General features: G+C 35.3%; 1 protein-coding gene across 1 annotated transcript in view; it reads left to right on the top strand.

The window, feature by feature from the left end:
• The window catches only part of BCKDHB (branched chain keto acid dehydrogenase E1 subunit beta), a 294,285-nt gene that overhangs the window by 28,467 nt on the left and 246,622 nt on the right, over positions 1–19,196 (top strand). The window contains exons 2-3 of the mRNA XM_044676237.1: positions 4,080–4,157; positions 9,053–9,121. Of these exons, the coding sequence (XP_044532172.1) occupies positions 4,080–4,157; positions 9,053–9,121 (147 nt within the window). The remainder of the gene's footprint in view (positions 1–4,079; positions 4,158–9,052; positions 9,122–19,196) is intronic.

Here is a 19,196-nt window from a genome sequence, read left to right on the forward strand (position 1 = left end):
AGATTTCCAGTGGTACAATAAATGATGGCATGCCTCGGCAACTGGGAGGAGCCCCATCTTCATTTGAGACAGTTGGCAGTCAATTGACTCATTCTCTAATACATTTCAAACATTTAGACAGTTGTAGCAAACAATTTAAATAAGATGATTATGTACATTGTTTCAGATATCCCAGATATTAACCCCACAGAATGTTTATTTTCATCACATGCAAGTAGTTAAAATAACTTGGTACCATCATCAACAAATTCACCCAGAGACTCTTTTAAAATAAACTTTTGCTTTAATTCTTCTAGGAATTCTGGTTGGGATTTTGTTTGTAAGCTGTTATTTTCTCTGAGGCTTTGTCTATAGATTTTTTGAGCCTTTTTTTTTTTTTTTCTGGGTTTGTATCTTGAACTTCCCTATCACCATATAAATAGCTTTAGGATGAGATATTACTTTTGTTTGTTCATTCTTCCAGTTTACTTATGTTAGGGCTTTGGATTTTATGTTATAAATGGGCTTTTTCACTTCTAGGGGGAATATCTGACATGAGTTTCTGTCTTTTCACATTCTTCTGCTGCTTCAACAGCTCAGTCCAGGCCTACAACTTTTTAATGCTCTGAGTGATCTAGGGCAAATACTGGTCACTGTTGTCCTGCAAGTTTTGCAAGTTTTGGTTCCAGTTTTGTTCTTGGTTGGTAGTTTCAATTCAACGTGTCTGGATTTAGCCACTAGCATGCTAGTAGGCTTTGTAGGTTCAAAGCCACTGAGACATAGATTCTTTTTTGGTCTGGGACTCTTGCACCTGGAATAACTGCTAGTTATTCCACTGCAGGGTTCAACCTGTGTATGGTTCAATTCTACTAGAAATTAGTCTCTGTTCTGCTTCTGGGATCAGAGCCTACATTTCTATTTATTTATTTATTTATTTATTTATTTATTTATTTATTTATTTATCGCTTCTGAACTTGTTCCTTGTTTAATTTCTTTGCTAACTAAAAGTGCTCCTCTCTGCCACCCCTAGATGGAAGTCTTCTCTTCATCTGGTCCTGAATCTGTGACCTAGAACTGAACTGGATAGTGGGTAGCAGAGCTTTCAGATGGCACCTGTTCCAATACTGTGCATTAGTTCAGTGATCCCCTGGGACTTCTTTCTGCCCTGGTGCTTTTTGCTCTGGTCCCCAGTATCAACTGTGAATCCTTGGACACTGTAATTATTCTGCATATGATACTCTCCTGACCAGCCTCAACTCTGGCATCAGCAGAAAGCCACTCTGTTGGAAAATTGACTTACTGTGACTTTTTTCTTGGATTTCCCAATCAGAATTGAATCTGGTGCATTTTCTACATCTTTGTAGAGGAGATTTGGTGAGAGAGTAGGCTGTACTTTTTTTTACTACTCTACCATCTTTACTCTGCCTATAATACTGGTCGCTTAAATTCTCAATCTCAAGTTATTTTTGACTCTTTGGTCTCCCTCACTACTCATCAGTTGCCAAGTCTCACTTTTATCCCTTCCATCCATTGCATTGTTTGTGTTTACACATCATTCAAATGTTCAGACTCTCATTAATTTTGGATGATAGACTTTTGTAATCATCTCTGAATTTCCTAATTTCTAATCTCTCCTTTTTCTAATATGTCTTCTATGTGGTAGTTAAAATCATTTCCTCTTTAAGATTCTCTTCATGTTATACCCCTCTCAAAACTCCAGCCTACCTTGAAGAATTATTTCCAATAGCTTCTCCACATTCAAGTCAAACTGGAAGACAGACCCTTCCTTTGAATTTGACAGTTCACATATCACTTCCATGTTATGGCACAAGCAATACTATATGTATTCTCTACCTCTTGTTTCTTAACATTCTTCTTTTAAGGCTCATTTTAGTCTTGATATAGAGGAAGAGAACATTAATAACTGGGGGAGGGGAATAATAGAGAGGACCACATCAATTAATTAGTAAATACTTGGTTATTAAATGGTGTAGTCTTTGAATCCCTTGGTTTGCTAGTGTTCTTTCTAAATTTCTCTCTAGGTACTCATTTGTATTCATGCTATATTTACCAGTAGAATGTGTTTAACTCCAGAGACTTTGGTGTTTTCCTTGTATCCCAAGTGCCTAATGCTATGTCTTAAAGGTGGCAGAGACCTAGGTAATATTTGGTTAATTTAATATGTAAGAATTAATTGAGAAGTTGGGAAAATGAGGAATGCCTAGATGCTAAGCAAAATAACTAAGAGCTGCTTATAGGCTAAAGGTCCTGTCTTGGGGCTGGAGGGAAGGAGTAGGTCAGTTTCTTTAGAAAGAGACCTTGCAGTTGCCTTGAGATTTGATTACAAAGCCAGTCTCAGCTGTCAGGAGAAACTGGAGGAGTACGTCAGTCAGAAATCAATACTCAGAAATCTTAACTAGATAATAAGCCATAGTCAGAGATATAGTATCCAGACCTGGAGAAAGCAAACAATACCCAGGTCTTTGGGAGAACACAGATAAGAGTGGAGTCCAGGTGTAGAGGCTAGAGAATTTTTGAGCAGAAAGTCACCTTGGGGAATCATCTGATCCATATTCCTTATTTGGCACATGAGAAAACTGAAGCAAAGAGATGTTAAATAGCTTGCTCAAGGTCACACAGCTGATAGTGGCTGAGTCAGAGATAGAACCTGGGATCTTCTGACTCCCAGTAAAGAACTCTCTATATCAGTGATAGTGAGCCTTTTAGAGATGGAGTGCCAACTTCAGCCTCTCCATACCCAGTATTGTGCTTGCCCTACCCAGAGACGGAGTGCCATGCCCCACTCCCCCAGAGACCAAGTCCTGTGCCCCTGCCCCCCCCCCCCAGACCAAGTCCTGTGCACCCCTCCCATCCCTCTACCCCACCCCACCTCTTACTCTAGGCAGGGGAGGGAGGAAGCATTCCCATTGGGCTGCTGGGCAGAGAGGTAGGTGATGAGAGGCATGTGTGGAGAGGTGGAGGAGGAGTAGCCCAAGTGCTCTATCTCTATGAGGTTGCTTCTTTATATTAGTCCCAACAGTTATCAGTTTCATTTTAGTGGATTTTAGTCTGCATGGTATATAGTATACTAACATTTCCCAGAGCTAAAATCCACATTTTTATCACTCTAATCTTATTTTTCTTTTTATTGTAAATAGCCTTACTCATTTCTCAGTGATTACATTTTCATGTATCTTAATATTTTCAAGTCTAATTTGAATCTCCCTTTATGAAGACTTTCTGGATGCCTGAACTTGTCTTCTTCATTTTCCACATTGTCAATGCCTCTTTTTTTATTTTTTTATTTTTTTATTTTTTTATTTTAAACCCTTAACTTCTGTGTATTGACTTATAGGTGGAAGAGTGGTAAGGGTAGGCAATGGGGGGGTCAAGTGACTTGCCCAGGGTCACACAGCTGGGAAGTGTCTGAGGCCAGATTTTAACCTAGGACCTCCCATCTCTAGGCCTGACTCTCAATCCACTGAGCTACCCAGCTGCCCCCTCAATGCCTCTTAATGAATCAATTTGAATTATTTGTATTGTCTTGAGTTTTTGTTCAGTAATTTAGTTGTGTCTGATGCTTTGTGACCCCTTGGGATTTTCTTGGCAAAGATACTGGGGTGGTTTAACATTAAGTAAATTGCCCAGGGTCACATAGTGAGTGTCTGAGGTCATATTTGAACTCAGATCTTCCTTAGTTTAGGCCCAGTGCTGTATTTACTAAGTGACCTATCTGCTGCGTATTGACTTGTAGTGCTATTTAATTGTTTCATAGATGTCTTTTTTCTCTAACAACATTGTAAATGCTTAAATATTCCAATTAATTCTTGTTGAGTTGAATTGAATATTTGAATAGTGTCTAGCTTGAAATTTACTCATAGACCTTTCAAAGCTTCATGTCACTTAACCCCCATTGCCAGCCCTTACTACTCTTCTGTCTTGGAACCAATGCTCAGTATTGATTCTAAGATGGAAGGTAAAGGTTTAAAAAAAACCCAACAACTTATTCTCTATTGTGAAGATACTTTTCTGCTTAACTAATACATATTTTACTTTTATGTATTTTAAAGTATCTAAAAATGATATTTTTAATCTTACAGGACAAACCCAGAAAATGAATCTTTTCCAGTCTATAACAAGTGCCTTGGATAATTCATTGGCCAAAGATCCTACTGCAGGTAAAACTAATTGTGATTATGTGATCATTACATTAAAAATCTGTAGAATAATCAAGGACATGTAATTTTTAATCAATGTAGTGATTCATTATGGATACCTACCTGATATTTTTTGGCATTTTATCTTAATTATAACCAAATGCTACAAAACAACAAAGATGAAGAATATTAATGTTTTTGTTAAACTTACTCCTGAGATTTACACTCAGGATAAGATCAAGTTAATTTAGCTTTCATAATATCTATAACATTAAAAATTCATTTTATATTTCTGATTTAATAATGCCCTATATGTAATTTTGTTCCGTTGAGCATATAGAAATAAACTAGGCTATAACTTGAGCAATAGTATAATCCTAAAATAATAGAATTTAGAGCTGGAAATAAATTTGAGATCATCTTATTCAATTTCCCTATTGCAAATGAAGAAACTGAGGCCCAGATTAAAGTCATAGGGTGCAAAATGCAAACTGCTTCAAGTGACCCTATTCCACTCTAGCTTTTGGTGTTTAGGGAAGAAAGAAAATTGCTGGACTTTACAGTGAAATCTCTATTTTTAAGAAGATTGGAATGTGGGATGCCAGCAGTTGTTGACCAAATGAAGAGGAATCTGCCCCCTGTATTTGGTAGTACCAGCAGCAGATTTCTCAGCTATAGGAGTTTTAGCTGTTTTTGTATTTTGGACCTCTTTGGCAGTCTGGTTAAAGCCACAAAATAAAATATATAAAATTACAAAGGAAACTAAAATTACTGAAATATATTTTCCCTTTCAAGGTGATTGTCCATGGACACAGCATAGACATATTCTAGTGTGTATAAAGGTGGTGGGGAAGCTGTTACAGGTATTGTAACAAATACATGTAATGTCTCTTATTAGATGCTGAAGCAAGTGAATTGCTTGAAACTTAGTTCTGAGCTTGCAGTGGGCTAAAACCCATTTCTACTTTGTTTTTCATCAACAGGGTATAAAAAGGAATTCTTTATTCCTTTTTTAAATTTAATTGGAGGGACGTGGAGGTCCTCTTACCATAGAGATGAATAGGGATTAACCAGCTCACAGTGACAGGAAGTAGAAGTCATAGAGAGAGGAAGGAGCAACCATAGGGACAGGAAGGAGGAACCATAGAGAAAGGAAATGAAGGAGAGAAAAGGGATAAAAGGGGTGATCAGTTGCTGACAGTTGGGGCTGTCAGTTGCTGGAAGTTGGCTGCTGGGAGTGAGTTGGGTTGGTGCTTGTTTTTTTTTTTTTTTTTAATTTTTTTAAATTTTATTTTAAACCCTTAACTTCTGTGTATTGACTTATAGGTGGAAGAGTGGTAAGGGTAGGCAGTGGGGGTCAAGTGACTTGCCCAGGGTCACACAGCTGGGAAGTGTCTGAGGCCAGATTTGAACCTAGGACCTCCTGTCTCTAGGCCTGGCTCTCAATCCACTGAGCTACCCAGCTGCCCCCTAGTGCTTGGTTTTTAATTGTTGGAATATAAAGGTAGGCCTGAGCTTACTGAGAGGGCTTTTTGTTTTTTAGCCTTTAGAGGGCTTTTTTTGGCATTTGGGTTTTTGGCTTTTGGTTTGGGCTGTTAGATTTTTTTTCTTTCTTGAACTTTTTGGAAGGTGGCTGGTCTTCATTGAAAGACCTAATTGGGGTTGGATTAAACACTGACTGAGTTGGTTTTGATTGGGCTGGAATGGGTTGGAACTTTGTGGGGTGGTTGTCAGTTATAGGTAGATATAGGCAGTTTTAGATGGTAATTATAGGTAAATATAGGATAACTAGTATAGACATTAGGAAATTTTCTGTCTCTACCTCTTTCCTATATTTCTTTCCTTTACTATATTCATTTTATTATAGTCTTTTACTATCTCTATTTTAATTAAACTTAAATTATTAAAAGCTGCTCTCTTATTTTGCCCAAACTCCTAATTTAACCCTTACAAGAGTGAGCTCCCAAGAATGGGGACCATCATGCTCTCAAGTAGGGGAAAATCAGTCCAGACTGGAAATGGAATAGGTCAAAGTTTCTGTGCAGATAAGCAGTAAGGATAGGCCTGTGAGTGGTTACTGTACTTCAAGCATGGTCATAATATAAGACCCATTAAAAAAAAGAAATTAAAAGGAAGTTGATTCTGCTGCTTCAATGCTGTCAAAGAGACCAGAAGGACTTAAACTATAGTTCTTTTACTAAAAGTGATTATATATTATATTTAGATTTTATATCTCTCAGATATAAAGTAAAAAAGTGTAGCCTAAGCAACTAGTATGACATTTATATATTTTTCGGTTCTCAAAAATAATTATAATAACACAAAAATCCAACAAATTCAGTGCCCTCCAACAAAGCTTTGGCTTTGATTCTCTTGTTATTTTGTAAAAAAAAAATCAAAATTGCATTATTTTACCTTTTTTTATCTTATTTAAAAAAGTTTTAACTTCATTTTTGGTAGAATACTTAAGTTAAAAAGCTTTAAATTAAAGCACTTCATAAAGAGTTCAACACTGTTTAGAACAAAGTTATTCCAATTTTTGTGCTGAGATTTAATATTATAATCTTTTGTATAGTCCTTAAGAGTTATATTGAGCTTTCTCATTGAGAAAAGAGAGCTATCACCATTGATATATTTAGTGTTTTGGAGGGAAAATTTGAAACAATTGGGTAGTAGGTTTGATATTCTGAAAAATAAAAATTGATTTCTATAATTTTTTCTCCCTCCAACTTGAATGTTGTGTGGTATTTTAAAATAATTTTTTGTTTCTCAATTCTTATGAAAGTTATGTTTACAGTAAATTATAGTCTTAAGTGTACAATAGTATTATGTCTAAAAATGCATATGCCTTAATTGAAAAATACTTCATTGCTGAAAAATGCTAACCATCATCTGAACCTTCAACAAATTGTAATCTTTTTGCTGTGACGGTTTCTTAAAGTAAAACAACAATGAAGTTTGCCACATTGATCGACTCTTTATTTAACTTAAATAGTTAAAGACCATTGTTAGGATTATTAATTGGCCTAATTTCAATATTGTATCTCAGGGAATAATAGGAAGGTCCAGTTAGAGGGAGAGAGAAGAGGGAATGGCTAGTCACTGGAGCATTTGGGACACACACATCATTTAAGTTCTCCATTTTATGTGGATATGGTGCTCCAAAACAATTACAATAGTAACACAAATGATTATTAATCACAGATCACCATAGCAGATATAATAATAATGAAAAAGTTTGAAATATTTATAGAATTACCAAGATATGACATAGGGACATGATGTGAACATGTAACTGTTGGAAAAATAGTGCCTATAGATTGACTTGATGAAGGCTTGTCACAAGCCTTCAATTTGTAAAAAATACAGTTTTTGCTAAGTGAAATAAAGTGAAGCATACTTAAATGCGGTATATCAAAAGGAGGAGTCTTACCAGCAAAAACAAACAACAGAGGAGTTGATAAGACAAGCCCTGGAGGGCCAGCAGTGAGAGAAAACTGAATTTCAGGCCCTACTGAAATCTACTGAGATCTCAATGGCAGGAAAGTTGATTCTATTTGTAGATGTGCTTTCTTAACTCTTAGTGAACTTTTACAGCCTTTGTTATGGCTAAAAATTTCCCAGGAATTAGATGCAATTATGTATATTCATTAGGCATAGAAATTGGATTAGTGTTAATGAGACTATGAGAATAAGTATGATCATATTCTGGGCCATTTTAACATTTCCTTAGATAATTAATTAAATTTTTTTAGTATTTTATTTCCCCCCCATTTACTTGTAAAAAAATATTAACATTTGTTTTTTGAAATTTGGTGTTCCAAATTCCCTCCTTCTCTATGGCCATGAGACAACAAGCAATTTGACATAGATTATACATGTGCTGTCACACAAAACATTTTCATACTAGTCATAATCATGTTTTTAAAGGTATAAAATAAAACATAAGATTATAAAGGAAACAAGTGAAATAAAGTTTTGAAAATATTTTTAAAATATCAAGTTTGTGGGTTGAGGTCAGTGGTTCCCAAACTTTTTTAGCCTACCGCCCCCTTTCCAGAAAAAATATTACTTAGTGCCCCTGGAAATTAATATTTTAAAAATTTTAATAGCAATTAATAGGAAAGATATGTGTATTAATGTTTCTACCTTTTTCATAAAATATAATAAAGAAAGGTGTAAATTAGAAACATTGAACTTTGAAATTATGAAACTATTTATTGAACTCAGAAATGCACCTGTGGCCATCACCGCTCCCCTGGATCTCTGCAGCACCCACCAGGGGGCGGTGGCGCCCACTTTGGGAATCACTGGTCTAGGTAAAGAGCCCCTGTTTTCCAGAACTCACTTTACAAAGGAAGATTAGCATCTATTTTGCAATTTAATCTTAGAGAACTGCTTGGGACCCTGTGACTTACCTGTTCACATTCATAAACCAGATATCTTGCAGAAACAGGATTTGAATCAAATTCTTCCTACCACTAAACCTTATTGGGGCTCTATTTCATGTTAATATTTTGTAAATTCAGGATTGGAACAATTATGATTAAATTTTCAAACACCTGTAGCTATTTGAAGGTACCTGTGTGACTCTTGAGGGAAGGGAAGGGAAGGGAAGGGAAGGAAACAAGATTTGTTAAGTGTTTACCATATGTCAGACATTGTGATAAGTGTTTTACAAATTCTGCCTCATTTTACAGAGGCAACTAGACTTGTTGAAAAAAGGAATTAGGTGTCTTGACTTAAATTTTTGACTTTTCTGTTAAGTTATGTATGTGACCTTAGACACTTATACTCTTTGGGCCTCAGTATAAATGTGATTTAGTCAAATCAAAGTGCACAATTTGATATTGTAATGTAAGCATATTATGTATTTTTCAGTAAACTGTATTCTTTAAAAATTCCTTTTTTTTCAGTAATTTTTGGTGAAGATGTTGCTTTTGGAGGAGTCTTTAGATGTACTGTTGGCTTACGAGACAAATATGGTAAGTTTTCTTTGTGTTTGCTAGCAATGTTAATGCCTATTTATGTAAAACTTGAGAATTTTCAAGATTCAAACTATGAAACAGATAGTCATAAAATAAGAATAAGGCTAGTTTCTTTGAATTTCCACTTTTCTCACTTTATAATTGGACTACTGTTACAACCTTCTAGAATAGCTGGAGGATACATTTGAATTCCAGAATAGTACTTTTCTTTGTTTTCTTTTTCTTCTCTCACCTTCTGTCTTAGAATCAATACTATATATTGGTTCTAAGTTAGAAGAGTAGTAAGGGCTAGGCAGTGGGGATTAAGTGACATGCCTACAAGTTTATATACAACTAGGAAGTGTCTGAGGCCAGATTTCAACCCAGGACCTTCTGTTTCTAGATCTGGCTCTCTATCTACTGAACCACCTTTGCTGTCCTCTGAGAATAATATTTTTTCAAGCAACCTTTTTCATTACATCACTTCCATACTCAAGAAACCTATTGTGCATTGGTATCTTCTAAATTATCTAGTGTACCATTTAAGCTGTTCTCTTAATTGTCTATTCTTTTCTTTTTCTGAGTTCATGTCTTCTTGCCCTTCTTCATAATCCTTTTGTTTTACTCAGGTCAGCCTTTATATTCTCTACACATGGTTAGTTCTTATGCTTTTGGTTTTCTTCCTTGTTCCTCTAACAATTAATATTTTTCCTGAGATGGAAGGCTTTTCCTTGGCAACTGTTAGATGGCACACTCCTGTCTTGCTCTGAGGCTGTAGAATACATTTTAGGGCCTTTTTCTGGGTCTCTATAGTCAGTTGATGGGGACAAATGCACACATACATATATAAAAGCATACATACACATGTGAGCATATGCATGCATTATGGATGCCACGACAGAAATAGATTGCTTCTTGCTCTTAAGGACCTTACTATGTTTCTTACTGGACCTATAATTTCATCACTGTGGGGAGCTCAGGGAAGAACTCTTGCACCCATTACAGATTGGAACATGCTCATTATAGTCTAAGAAAATCCAGGCACCAAGATGTGAAGTGGCTTGTTCGAAGCAATACAACCAGTATTTGACACAGGTGGAACTGGAACAACCAAGTCTTCCTGATTCTGAGGACAGCTCAGAAGGAATTCTACTATGCTGTACTGCTGCTTGAGCTTCTATTCTAATGTAAAGCCATACTTCCACATAAGAGTCTTAGAAAGAGTAATCTTAGTTCCTTGCCCTTCCTTATCAAACTCTCCTTGAAGTGTTAAATGTTATATTATTATTATTCCTCACCTAGGTAGGAAGCAAGCTGGCACAGTGGATAGAACCCTGTGCTTGGAGTTAGGAGTTCAAATTCAGCCCCAGGCACTCATTAGCTGTATGACCCTGGGCAAGGCACTTCTGTATGTTTCAGTATCCTCAACTGTTAAATGGGGATAATAATAGCATTTACCTTCCAGGGCTGTTGTGAAAGTTAAACTATATAATAGCTATAAAAGGCTTGTTTCCTTCCTCACTCATCTCCTCCATCTGCAGGCCTATATAACACAATACTAATATAATCTAATTATAGGTTATTCCTTCATGAGGTCTCTCATCTTTTCCTCTTAGTGTTTCATGCCTAGGTTACTCTAATGTCCTCCTGATTGCTTTTCTTGCCTTCTCTATCTGTCTTGCAAACCACCACTAAATTAATTTTCTCAAAATGATACTTTTATCATAATAATAGCAAACATTTATATAGCATTTTAAGGTTTGCAAAGTGATTTATAAGTGGTTTTTTTAAAATCTCATTTTATCCTCACAATTCTGGAAGGTAGGTACAATTATCCCATTTTATAGATGAGATAACTAAGGCAGATAGAATTTGTGATTACTCTCCTTTCCCCCTTGCTACAACCCCTGCTCCCAAATCAAAACCTCAATCCATGAGACATATTGAATTTTAGACTTAATTTTTATTGTTATTTTTTAGCTCTTGCTTTATTTACTTTTCCATGTATTTATGCCTTGTTCTCCAACTAAATTTTTAAGAACTGTGTTGTATGTCTTTAGAATTTTGGACTCAGTAGGCATATGAATTTGGATCCCATTTAAAAAGTGTATATTTTCAGACTTCTTGAGAACTTCATAATGATTACATTTAGAAAATGTAGATTTTCTAGATAAAGAAAAGAAAATATTTTTAAAAGTATTTTCTATTTTGCTTTTCTTTGTATTTTCATTCTACTTTGTTGCTGTGGAAGTAAACTAATAATTATGATTCAGAGGAAATGAGTAGCAGAAGCAAATGAGAATAAATAAATAACTTGTTTATTTGTAGTCTTTCTTTTATTGAAAACTAGGAAAGAAATATGCTAAAAGAGTAAGTGTATTTACTTAGGTTCATACTTCCTTACGTGGTACAGTTAGATAAAACATCTTTAAATTTCATGGAAAGTCTTTTTAAAAAGTTCCTTGTTTTCATATTTTAAAAAATCACATTTCCTTCTTTGAATATATTATGTCAGATTTCTAATTTAGAAACATTCTTTGAGAAGTTAATGTGTTTGGTAAGTAGTGATCATAATCACTAGGTGGCACCCTGCTCTTTGGAATAAGGCTCATATCTCTCATCCTACCTCTACTATTGATTAGAAAAAAACCTTTAAATATTTTTCAGATAGTAATTAAGGCTTTATTAAAGGAAGGGATAATTTTTATAATTTTAGATCAGTTTTATTTCTTACTGACAATATTGTAAAATGATTACAATTCTGTATTTAATATTCAAAAGAAAAAATCACTAAAAAACAGTAACATGGAAAAGGTACTAAGGAGAAATTGAATAATTTTATATTTTAGGTGATGAATGTAATGACATTGATTTAAAATGACCATCCTTAGTACTTTTACTTCCTATTCTTCTACTCTATTAATATGCTGACATAATCTAACTGTTAATGTTGTTATTTATTTGTTTGAGGTAATATTGAGTTATAGATATGGGATTGGCTTTATTAATCCAGAAGACCTAGTTCAAGTTCTACCTTTGAAAAATATAAGTAGTGTGACCTTGGGCAAGACAATTAACCTTTTAATGGCTGAGAGTTTCCTACATTAATGAAATCATAGATCTGAACAACAACCAAATATATAGTTGAAAAGGAACTATAAAATAGCATAATCGAATCAACATGAAATTGACATTTCATATTTTGTGAGAGTAGATTTTCATAGGAATTCCATAGAGGCACAGGATTTGGCTTTGCCTTTTCACCATAAAGGTTCTAATTTAATTGATTGGTCAAGCTTTTGGTCATTTTTCTAACATTTTTTTGGATAGACAGAGTTTTGTTATGAATAGGTAAGAAACTGGAATAGGTGAGAGGCCCAAGTATATAGCTATATTGTTGCTTCAACTGACCCTAATCGAATGCCAACTTTCAATCTAAAGAACTGTAGTATATTTCACAAAGTTATGGTTCATCTCTTATTTTATTACTACATGAGCCCTATATTATAAGCCTCATTAATCTGAGGAATTATCATCCTTCGATTAACATGAATGAGCAGTATTGATGGGGTAGATGGGTAGAGTAGAGGACTTGTAGTGAGAACACTCAGGTTCTAGTTCTCTCTCTGCCCCATTCTAGCAAGTGACTTTGGGCACAACTTCTCTTGGGCCTTCTTTTCTCTGTCAGGCAGGATCCAGTGAAGTACGCCAAACTTGCTTCCAAATGTGTATAGAAGGAGTGACTAATGAAATTGTTTTTGAAAGCCACAGTGAACACCAGTCACATTACATTTTAGTGTGAAGTATTATGAAGTGTTGTGGTTGTGAAATTCTACTGAAATCTTTATTGATAGCCTTGAAAGGCTTTTGTTTTCAGAGAGTAATTTCCTGAGACTATGCTATTGAAAGAAATTCAGGTAAGGCTTGGGTTTGGTAGAGGATATGTTGATTTAATTTGTTTAGTCTTCAACTTGGGCTTTTCCTGGGCCTTTCCCTTTGTCTTTCCTTATTTTTTATTATTTGTTCCTGTGTTCTGCTGGTACAGAAATTTGAACATGTCATTATAATATGGGAAAATCAACATACTGTTTGCTTGTTCTTATAAACACTAGGGAAATTGTGTGGTATTATTAACTTTATATAATCAAACACTTTAACACACTGAAGGAAGGAATATCAAGTATGTGTCTAGTTTTAATTTCCAGCTATATTAAGAGCTTTAATTAGGCTCTTTTTCAATCTTATAAAATTCATATTCCACTTAGGAATTATGAATATATTAAATCTGAATATTAAAAAGTGAGATGCTATGAGTTAGTTTACAAAAGAGCCTATCAACAATTTTCTTAAACTATTAGTCACTCCTTTCTCCTCTAATTAATATCAGATAATATTTATTAATTACATAAAAATTATTAGAACTGAAGCTGTGTGTTTCAGTTATTGAAATAGTAAAGACAGATTTTTAAGCAAAGTGGTTCTTAGGGCATGGTGAGTCTGAGCAATGACCCCTGGCCCTACACTTTGGGGGAAATCTGTACTTCCCTTTCCTTCTTCCCCTCTCACTCACATCTAGATGCTCTGATCTGGAAATAGTCAAATAACTTATAGAGGCAAGCAAGGAAGTTGTCTGAAGCTAGTAAGAGTGTGTTTGTCTACATATATATATTTCTACCTCTAAACTGCTCTCCTAAATCAAGGACAAGTTCCTCCTTCAATTCCCCAGAGCAAAGAATTGCTTTAGAACCCAATTCTCCTCTGTCAGAACTACACAGAGACATATATATTCATTATGCCTATATACATCAGAGATTATCATTTGGACAAGTGAGGACACCAGAAGAACTAATGGTCAGGTGCCACAAAGGACAGAGTAAAAGGAGAGAAAAAAGTCAATCTAGAAGGAGAGAACTACAGAGTTGGGAATTATGAATAATATATGGCAAACCACTCTAGTATCTTTGCCAAGAAAACTCCATTGGGGTCATGAAGAGTTGGACATGACTGAAATAATAGAATAAAATGACTAAGTGGAAAAAAATTGTCTGCCTCCTTCATTATCCTGAAGGAAGTAAATGTGGGGAGGGTCTTTCTGCCTCGTCTGACCCTTTTCTAGTCTATCCATCTGTGTAGACGGAGTTTCATTCCCTCCCCCTCCTGGATTGCTGACCCAGTTCATCCCATTTTCATGCCAGCACTAAATCCATGAACATGAATAAAACGATGTAGGTGTAATTGGACTTCTCTCTACTTCCCTGAATGTGGCAGGGAGACAGATGGAGAATCCTGCAGGATCAGCTATATGGTCAGACTTAAGAGTAGAAAAGAGACTTAATCTATGCTTATCTGCTTTCTCTAATTCAAGTGATTAGTAATAAACTTTATGGAAAATAAGAACCTGCATTTATTAATTTAAATCCAACAGAATGGCAACCGCTATCAGAAAAAGAATTCTTAATTTTCTTTTAAGAAAGCCTCTGAGTATAGAATAGGGAATAGATGGATTTTGCAAAGCTGCCGTGTGTGTGTGTGTGTGTGTGTGTGTGTGTGTGTGTGTGTGTGTGTGTTTTGCTGCTGGGAAACTGTGAAACTTCTGTTGATAAACTATTGCTGCAGCTTATGATCTATCTGCACCAGTTGCTCCCACTGTTTCCTGTCACTGCTGAGAGTCCTTCCCTGCTGCTGCTCTGAATAAGGGATCACAAAAGAGCCATTGCATAGTGCCAGGAAGCACAAGATCAAGGAGACCAATAATCCTTGTGGGATTGATGAGAATCTGCATCAAGACAGAGGACTTGTTTGGAGGTTTAAGGAAGAAGCTGTTTAACAGCTTCAGATGCAAGACTCCCTCGTGCCAGATTTCTGACAAATACCTTAGTTTGGCTTTCATTTTGGCTCCCCTGTCCCTGAGAGTGAAGGTAAAACCAGACCAGGGAATCATATTTCTCTTTTACCTCAGAACGTAGTCCCTTCTGTCTTATAGTTTGGCAATTTTCTGTAGTCCTGGCTGCCGATGGTTAAAGTGCTACATCTCTGCAGTTGTTCTACAGGCTTGTGGGAAATAAATCACTTTGACTGAGCCTTGCTGATGATTCAAGGACCTGTTACAGGTTAATTCTTTTTTACTCATAATTTTATGTATATAAGATTTTGATATTTTATTTTTTATCCAGAATTTAATTTTTGCTCTTTTATTTGGGATATTTTTTGGGGAGGTTATTGGTTTTCTTTTGACAATTGATTCATATATCTCGTAACTGAGCCATGTATCCCGGGGTGATTCTGGTGTTGGTCAATACCCTCCTTGGGGGGATTGTATAATTATCCTAAAATCCAAGGTTTAAAATGTTTTGAAGAAATTTCAGGAAAAGAAACTCGCCAAAACCCCAAATCAAAAAAGCAAATCTTTTTGAAAAATGTGCCATAAGGATACCTGTAGAAACCACACACTACATCAAAAGATCCAGAATGAACTTTGGGATATAATGAACTGAATTGAAGGGGGTTGAACATACTTTTTCTAAATGTAAACTTTTATGCCAAAGGGGACTGCCCCCTAATTGGCTTTTTGTCAATGCATATATCAATAATTTTTTGTTTTCTTCCTCTTTTCTTTGTCTCTTATCCCCAAACTGTTGTAATTTCCCCTTTGTAAAGTGCAATAAGTTATGCACCTTTAGTCAGAATCTTTAGAGGTATAAGCAGGTTATGTGAAATCATTCATTGGGGAGACTAGGTAGGTAAATCTGGGAGATTTTAACATGCTTGTCTTCCAATAGAATCACAGTGGGGGATTGTGTAGAGGGAGTTTATCCCTTCCCCCCCTGGATTGCTGACACAGTTCATCAAATTTTGTGTGCCAGCTCTGCATCCATGAATGTGAATAAAAAGGTCTGGGTGTAACTGGATCTCTCTCTACTTCCCTGAATGCGGCAGGGGAGACGGATAGAGAATCCTGCAGGATGAGCTACACATGAGCAGATTTAGAATAGAAGAAACTTTAAATCTATGCTTATCTTCTTTCTCTATTTCAAGTGATTAGTAATAAAATTTATGGAAAATAAAAAACATGCAGTTATTAATTTAAATCCAACACTCCATGGAGTAATCATCCTAAAGCACAAGTCCAATAACTTCCTTAATTGCTTTAAGTACTTTTGGAATTTCACAGTCTGGCTCCTATCTCCCTTTCTGTACCTCTCTTCCTCTGCTACATGTTCTCTACATTCCCAGTCAAACTGGCTTACTAGCTGTTCAGCTGCATGCAACATGCCAGTGTAGTATGTGTATGTGTGCCTTTAGCTAGTGCAGGCTCAGTTCTACCCCACCTTTACAAAGCCTAATTTCTAAACAACTCATTTCTTAAATAATCAGTGAATATGATTCAGTTACCCTTAGGTGCAGGACTTTAGACTTCAGTTCTAAGAATTATCTTGTGGGAGAGAATAGAAAGGGAAAGACTAAAAGCTTGAACTCTCTTAGATGATGGAAATGCCCTGAGAGCCTGAGGTGAAACAGGCCAATTTAGGTGCCAAGGTTAAAAAAACAAACACAAATCCTACAAGAACAAAAGAAACACTTCAGTATGAAAAAAATGAAGCCTCATCTCAAATCCAACACTTTGTATGTGTGTACACATTTACATACATATATAGAGTATGTGTATATGCATGTATATGTATGTATATATGTATGTGTGTGTGTGTGTTGTTGTTATTAAAAATGAGGATGGCCGAGATTAAAAGGGAGAATAGTATTTTAATAAAAGCCATGCTGGTAGAGAAAAATTATTAGACCACACACCTGTAAGAATTCACATTGCCGCCTCAGCCATTTTACTTTTCGTACCTTCGTGTGCCCAGGTAGCTGAAGAGGAAGTTCAAAGTCACTTCCCAATATTTAAAGCCGTCCCTCACCTTGAAGACATAATCTAAAACAGGAAACCCATTGGACCACGGGAAATATAGTTCCAAATATCCCAAGTGATTTGAAATAACACATTACCCCCCTGAGATCCGTTGAAAAAGACAAAAGCTAGCCGCGTTGACAAAAAGCCAATTTGGGGCAGTCCCTCACTGGCATAAGAGTGTCCATTCAAAATAAATGCATTCAACTCATTCAACCCCCATAGTTCAAATGAACTGCACCCCAAAGTTCAAATTTGGTCTTCATGGTCCAGTGAAGGGTCTTTAGGCATCTTTTGGTGCCTCCACCAAACAGGTTCATCATCTGGATTCTGGGGAGATGGCAAAATCCTTATCCTGAAATTACTCTCAAAGAATTTAAACTTTACATTATAGATTATAAAACATACATTTTCTTCTGAGAACTAATATTACCCCCCTGAGATTACTCCTAAAGGAGTAAAAATTAACTTGCATTATAGATTATAACTCAGACATTATGGTTATAAAAACTTAACACATACCCCTCTGAGGAAAATTTTAAATAACACATTATTCCCCTGAAGAGGTCAGCTAAGGATGCATGGCTGAGTGACGGGGGTTGTATGAAATCAATTGGCAAAAGAAATAATAAAAAAAATAAAAAGAATAAAATTCAAAAAAAAGGAGAAAATATTAACTTGTGAATGAAATGTAAAATGTGCAAAAAAATGTAAGGAAAATAAACTTATAACAGGCCTTTGAATCAAGGCCCAATTAAAGTGATTTAAGCAGTTTGCAATTACCCATTCAGGGCTAGGACCACAGAAAAATTGCCATTTTCTCTCTCTATATAGAGGAATAAGGGAAATGCCTTTCTTTGATCTGATTTTTCCCTGCACCTTCTCAGGGAATGAGCCATAAAATGATAGCCAATCTTAGGTGCTTCACTAGGAATTTAAGTTGAGGGGGACTGAGGCTCTAAGCGTTAGAAAAGCTGACTCCAAAACTCAAACCCCAGTTTCAAGCCCTTTAAGTATTGGCATAGAACTCCTGCAATCCATGTAGATTCTCAGTCAAATCTCTGTGACCATGTGGCTCGGCACTTCTCCTGGAATCAGACAGAGAGGCATTAAATCACAGTCCCATAGTCTCAGGCTCTTCAGGTAAACATATATTTGCATTAAGCTTATATCACTATAAAATAAAAAAAAAGGATAAATAAGATTATATATGTACTTCCAGTACAAGATGAGAAAAAGGAAAAATCAATTGCTCTAATTAAAAAAAGAATATTTTAAAAATTATATATATATAGCTTAGAACTAGTACAGGGTTTTGTTACCCAAAAATGAGATTTTCTGTGAGTGTAAATGGGTTTTACAAAATAGCAGATTCACAATGCACATTCAAATAGAGTACCATAATTTCTAATAACACATTTTAAAACAATAAACAATGATGTTTAAAAAAAAACTTGTTACAACTTTTAAACCTTGGCTAAGAGTTTCTCAACAAATTCTGTTACTGCTTCCATATAAAAATCTGATATTAAAAAAAACCTTCTGGTCTAAATTATCCTCAAGAATTCTAGATCCTTCTGATAAAAGCATAGAGACTAACATAAAAAAATATAAGACAACAATTGTTCAATAAAATATATAAAACTTATCCTTTAAGACAACAATTCTTTAAAATAAATACATAAAATCTTATCATTTATACAGAAGGGTACTAGGCATCTAAAGTAAATTTTTAAAAGACCTCTCACAAAATTACAATTTAAATCTCAAGGCATCAAAATCTCCAAGGTTGTACACAATTACCAAGGTAGAATAAAAACTTAAAAGACATGTGCTCCTATAAATCCAGTATACATAAGGCAATTTACAACTTTAAAAATGTGTAAGATGTTCAAATAGTACAAGAACACAGCATTGTTTTGATTACAGTAAAAATGAAACCTGAAATAAATTAGGAAATATAATATGAGTACCAGATAACAAGCTAGTCAAAACCCTCTTACCAGTTCTAATAGATTTTTCTCATTATTAGGGAGTTACAATAAAATCACAAACAGAATTAAATCTAGCAGCCACAAACTTCATTAACTTAAAATGATTCAGTGCAACAGGAAAATCAACGAAATAAACAAAATTAATTCATGAAACTAATCAGCAAAATGCAGTAAGACACAAGAGTCTTTTTAA

The sequence above is a fragment of the Gracilinanus agilis genome, chromosome 4 (genome assembly GCF_016433145.1).
Source record: "Gracilinanus agilis isolate LMUSP501 chromosome 4, AgileGrace, whole genome shotgun sequence".
Classification (NCBI taxonomy): Eukaryota; Metazoa; Chordata; class Mammalia; order Didelphimorphia; family Didelphidae; genus Gracilinanus; species Gracilinanus agilis.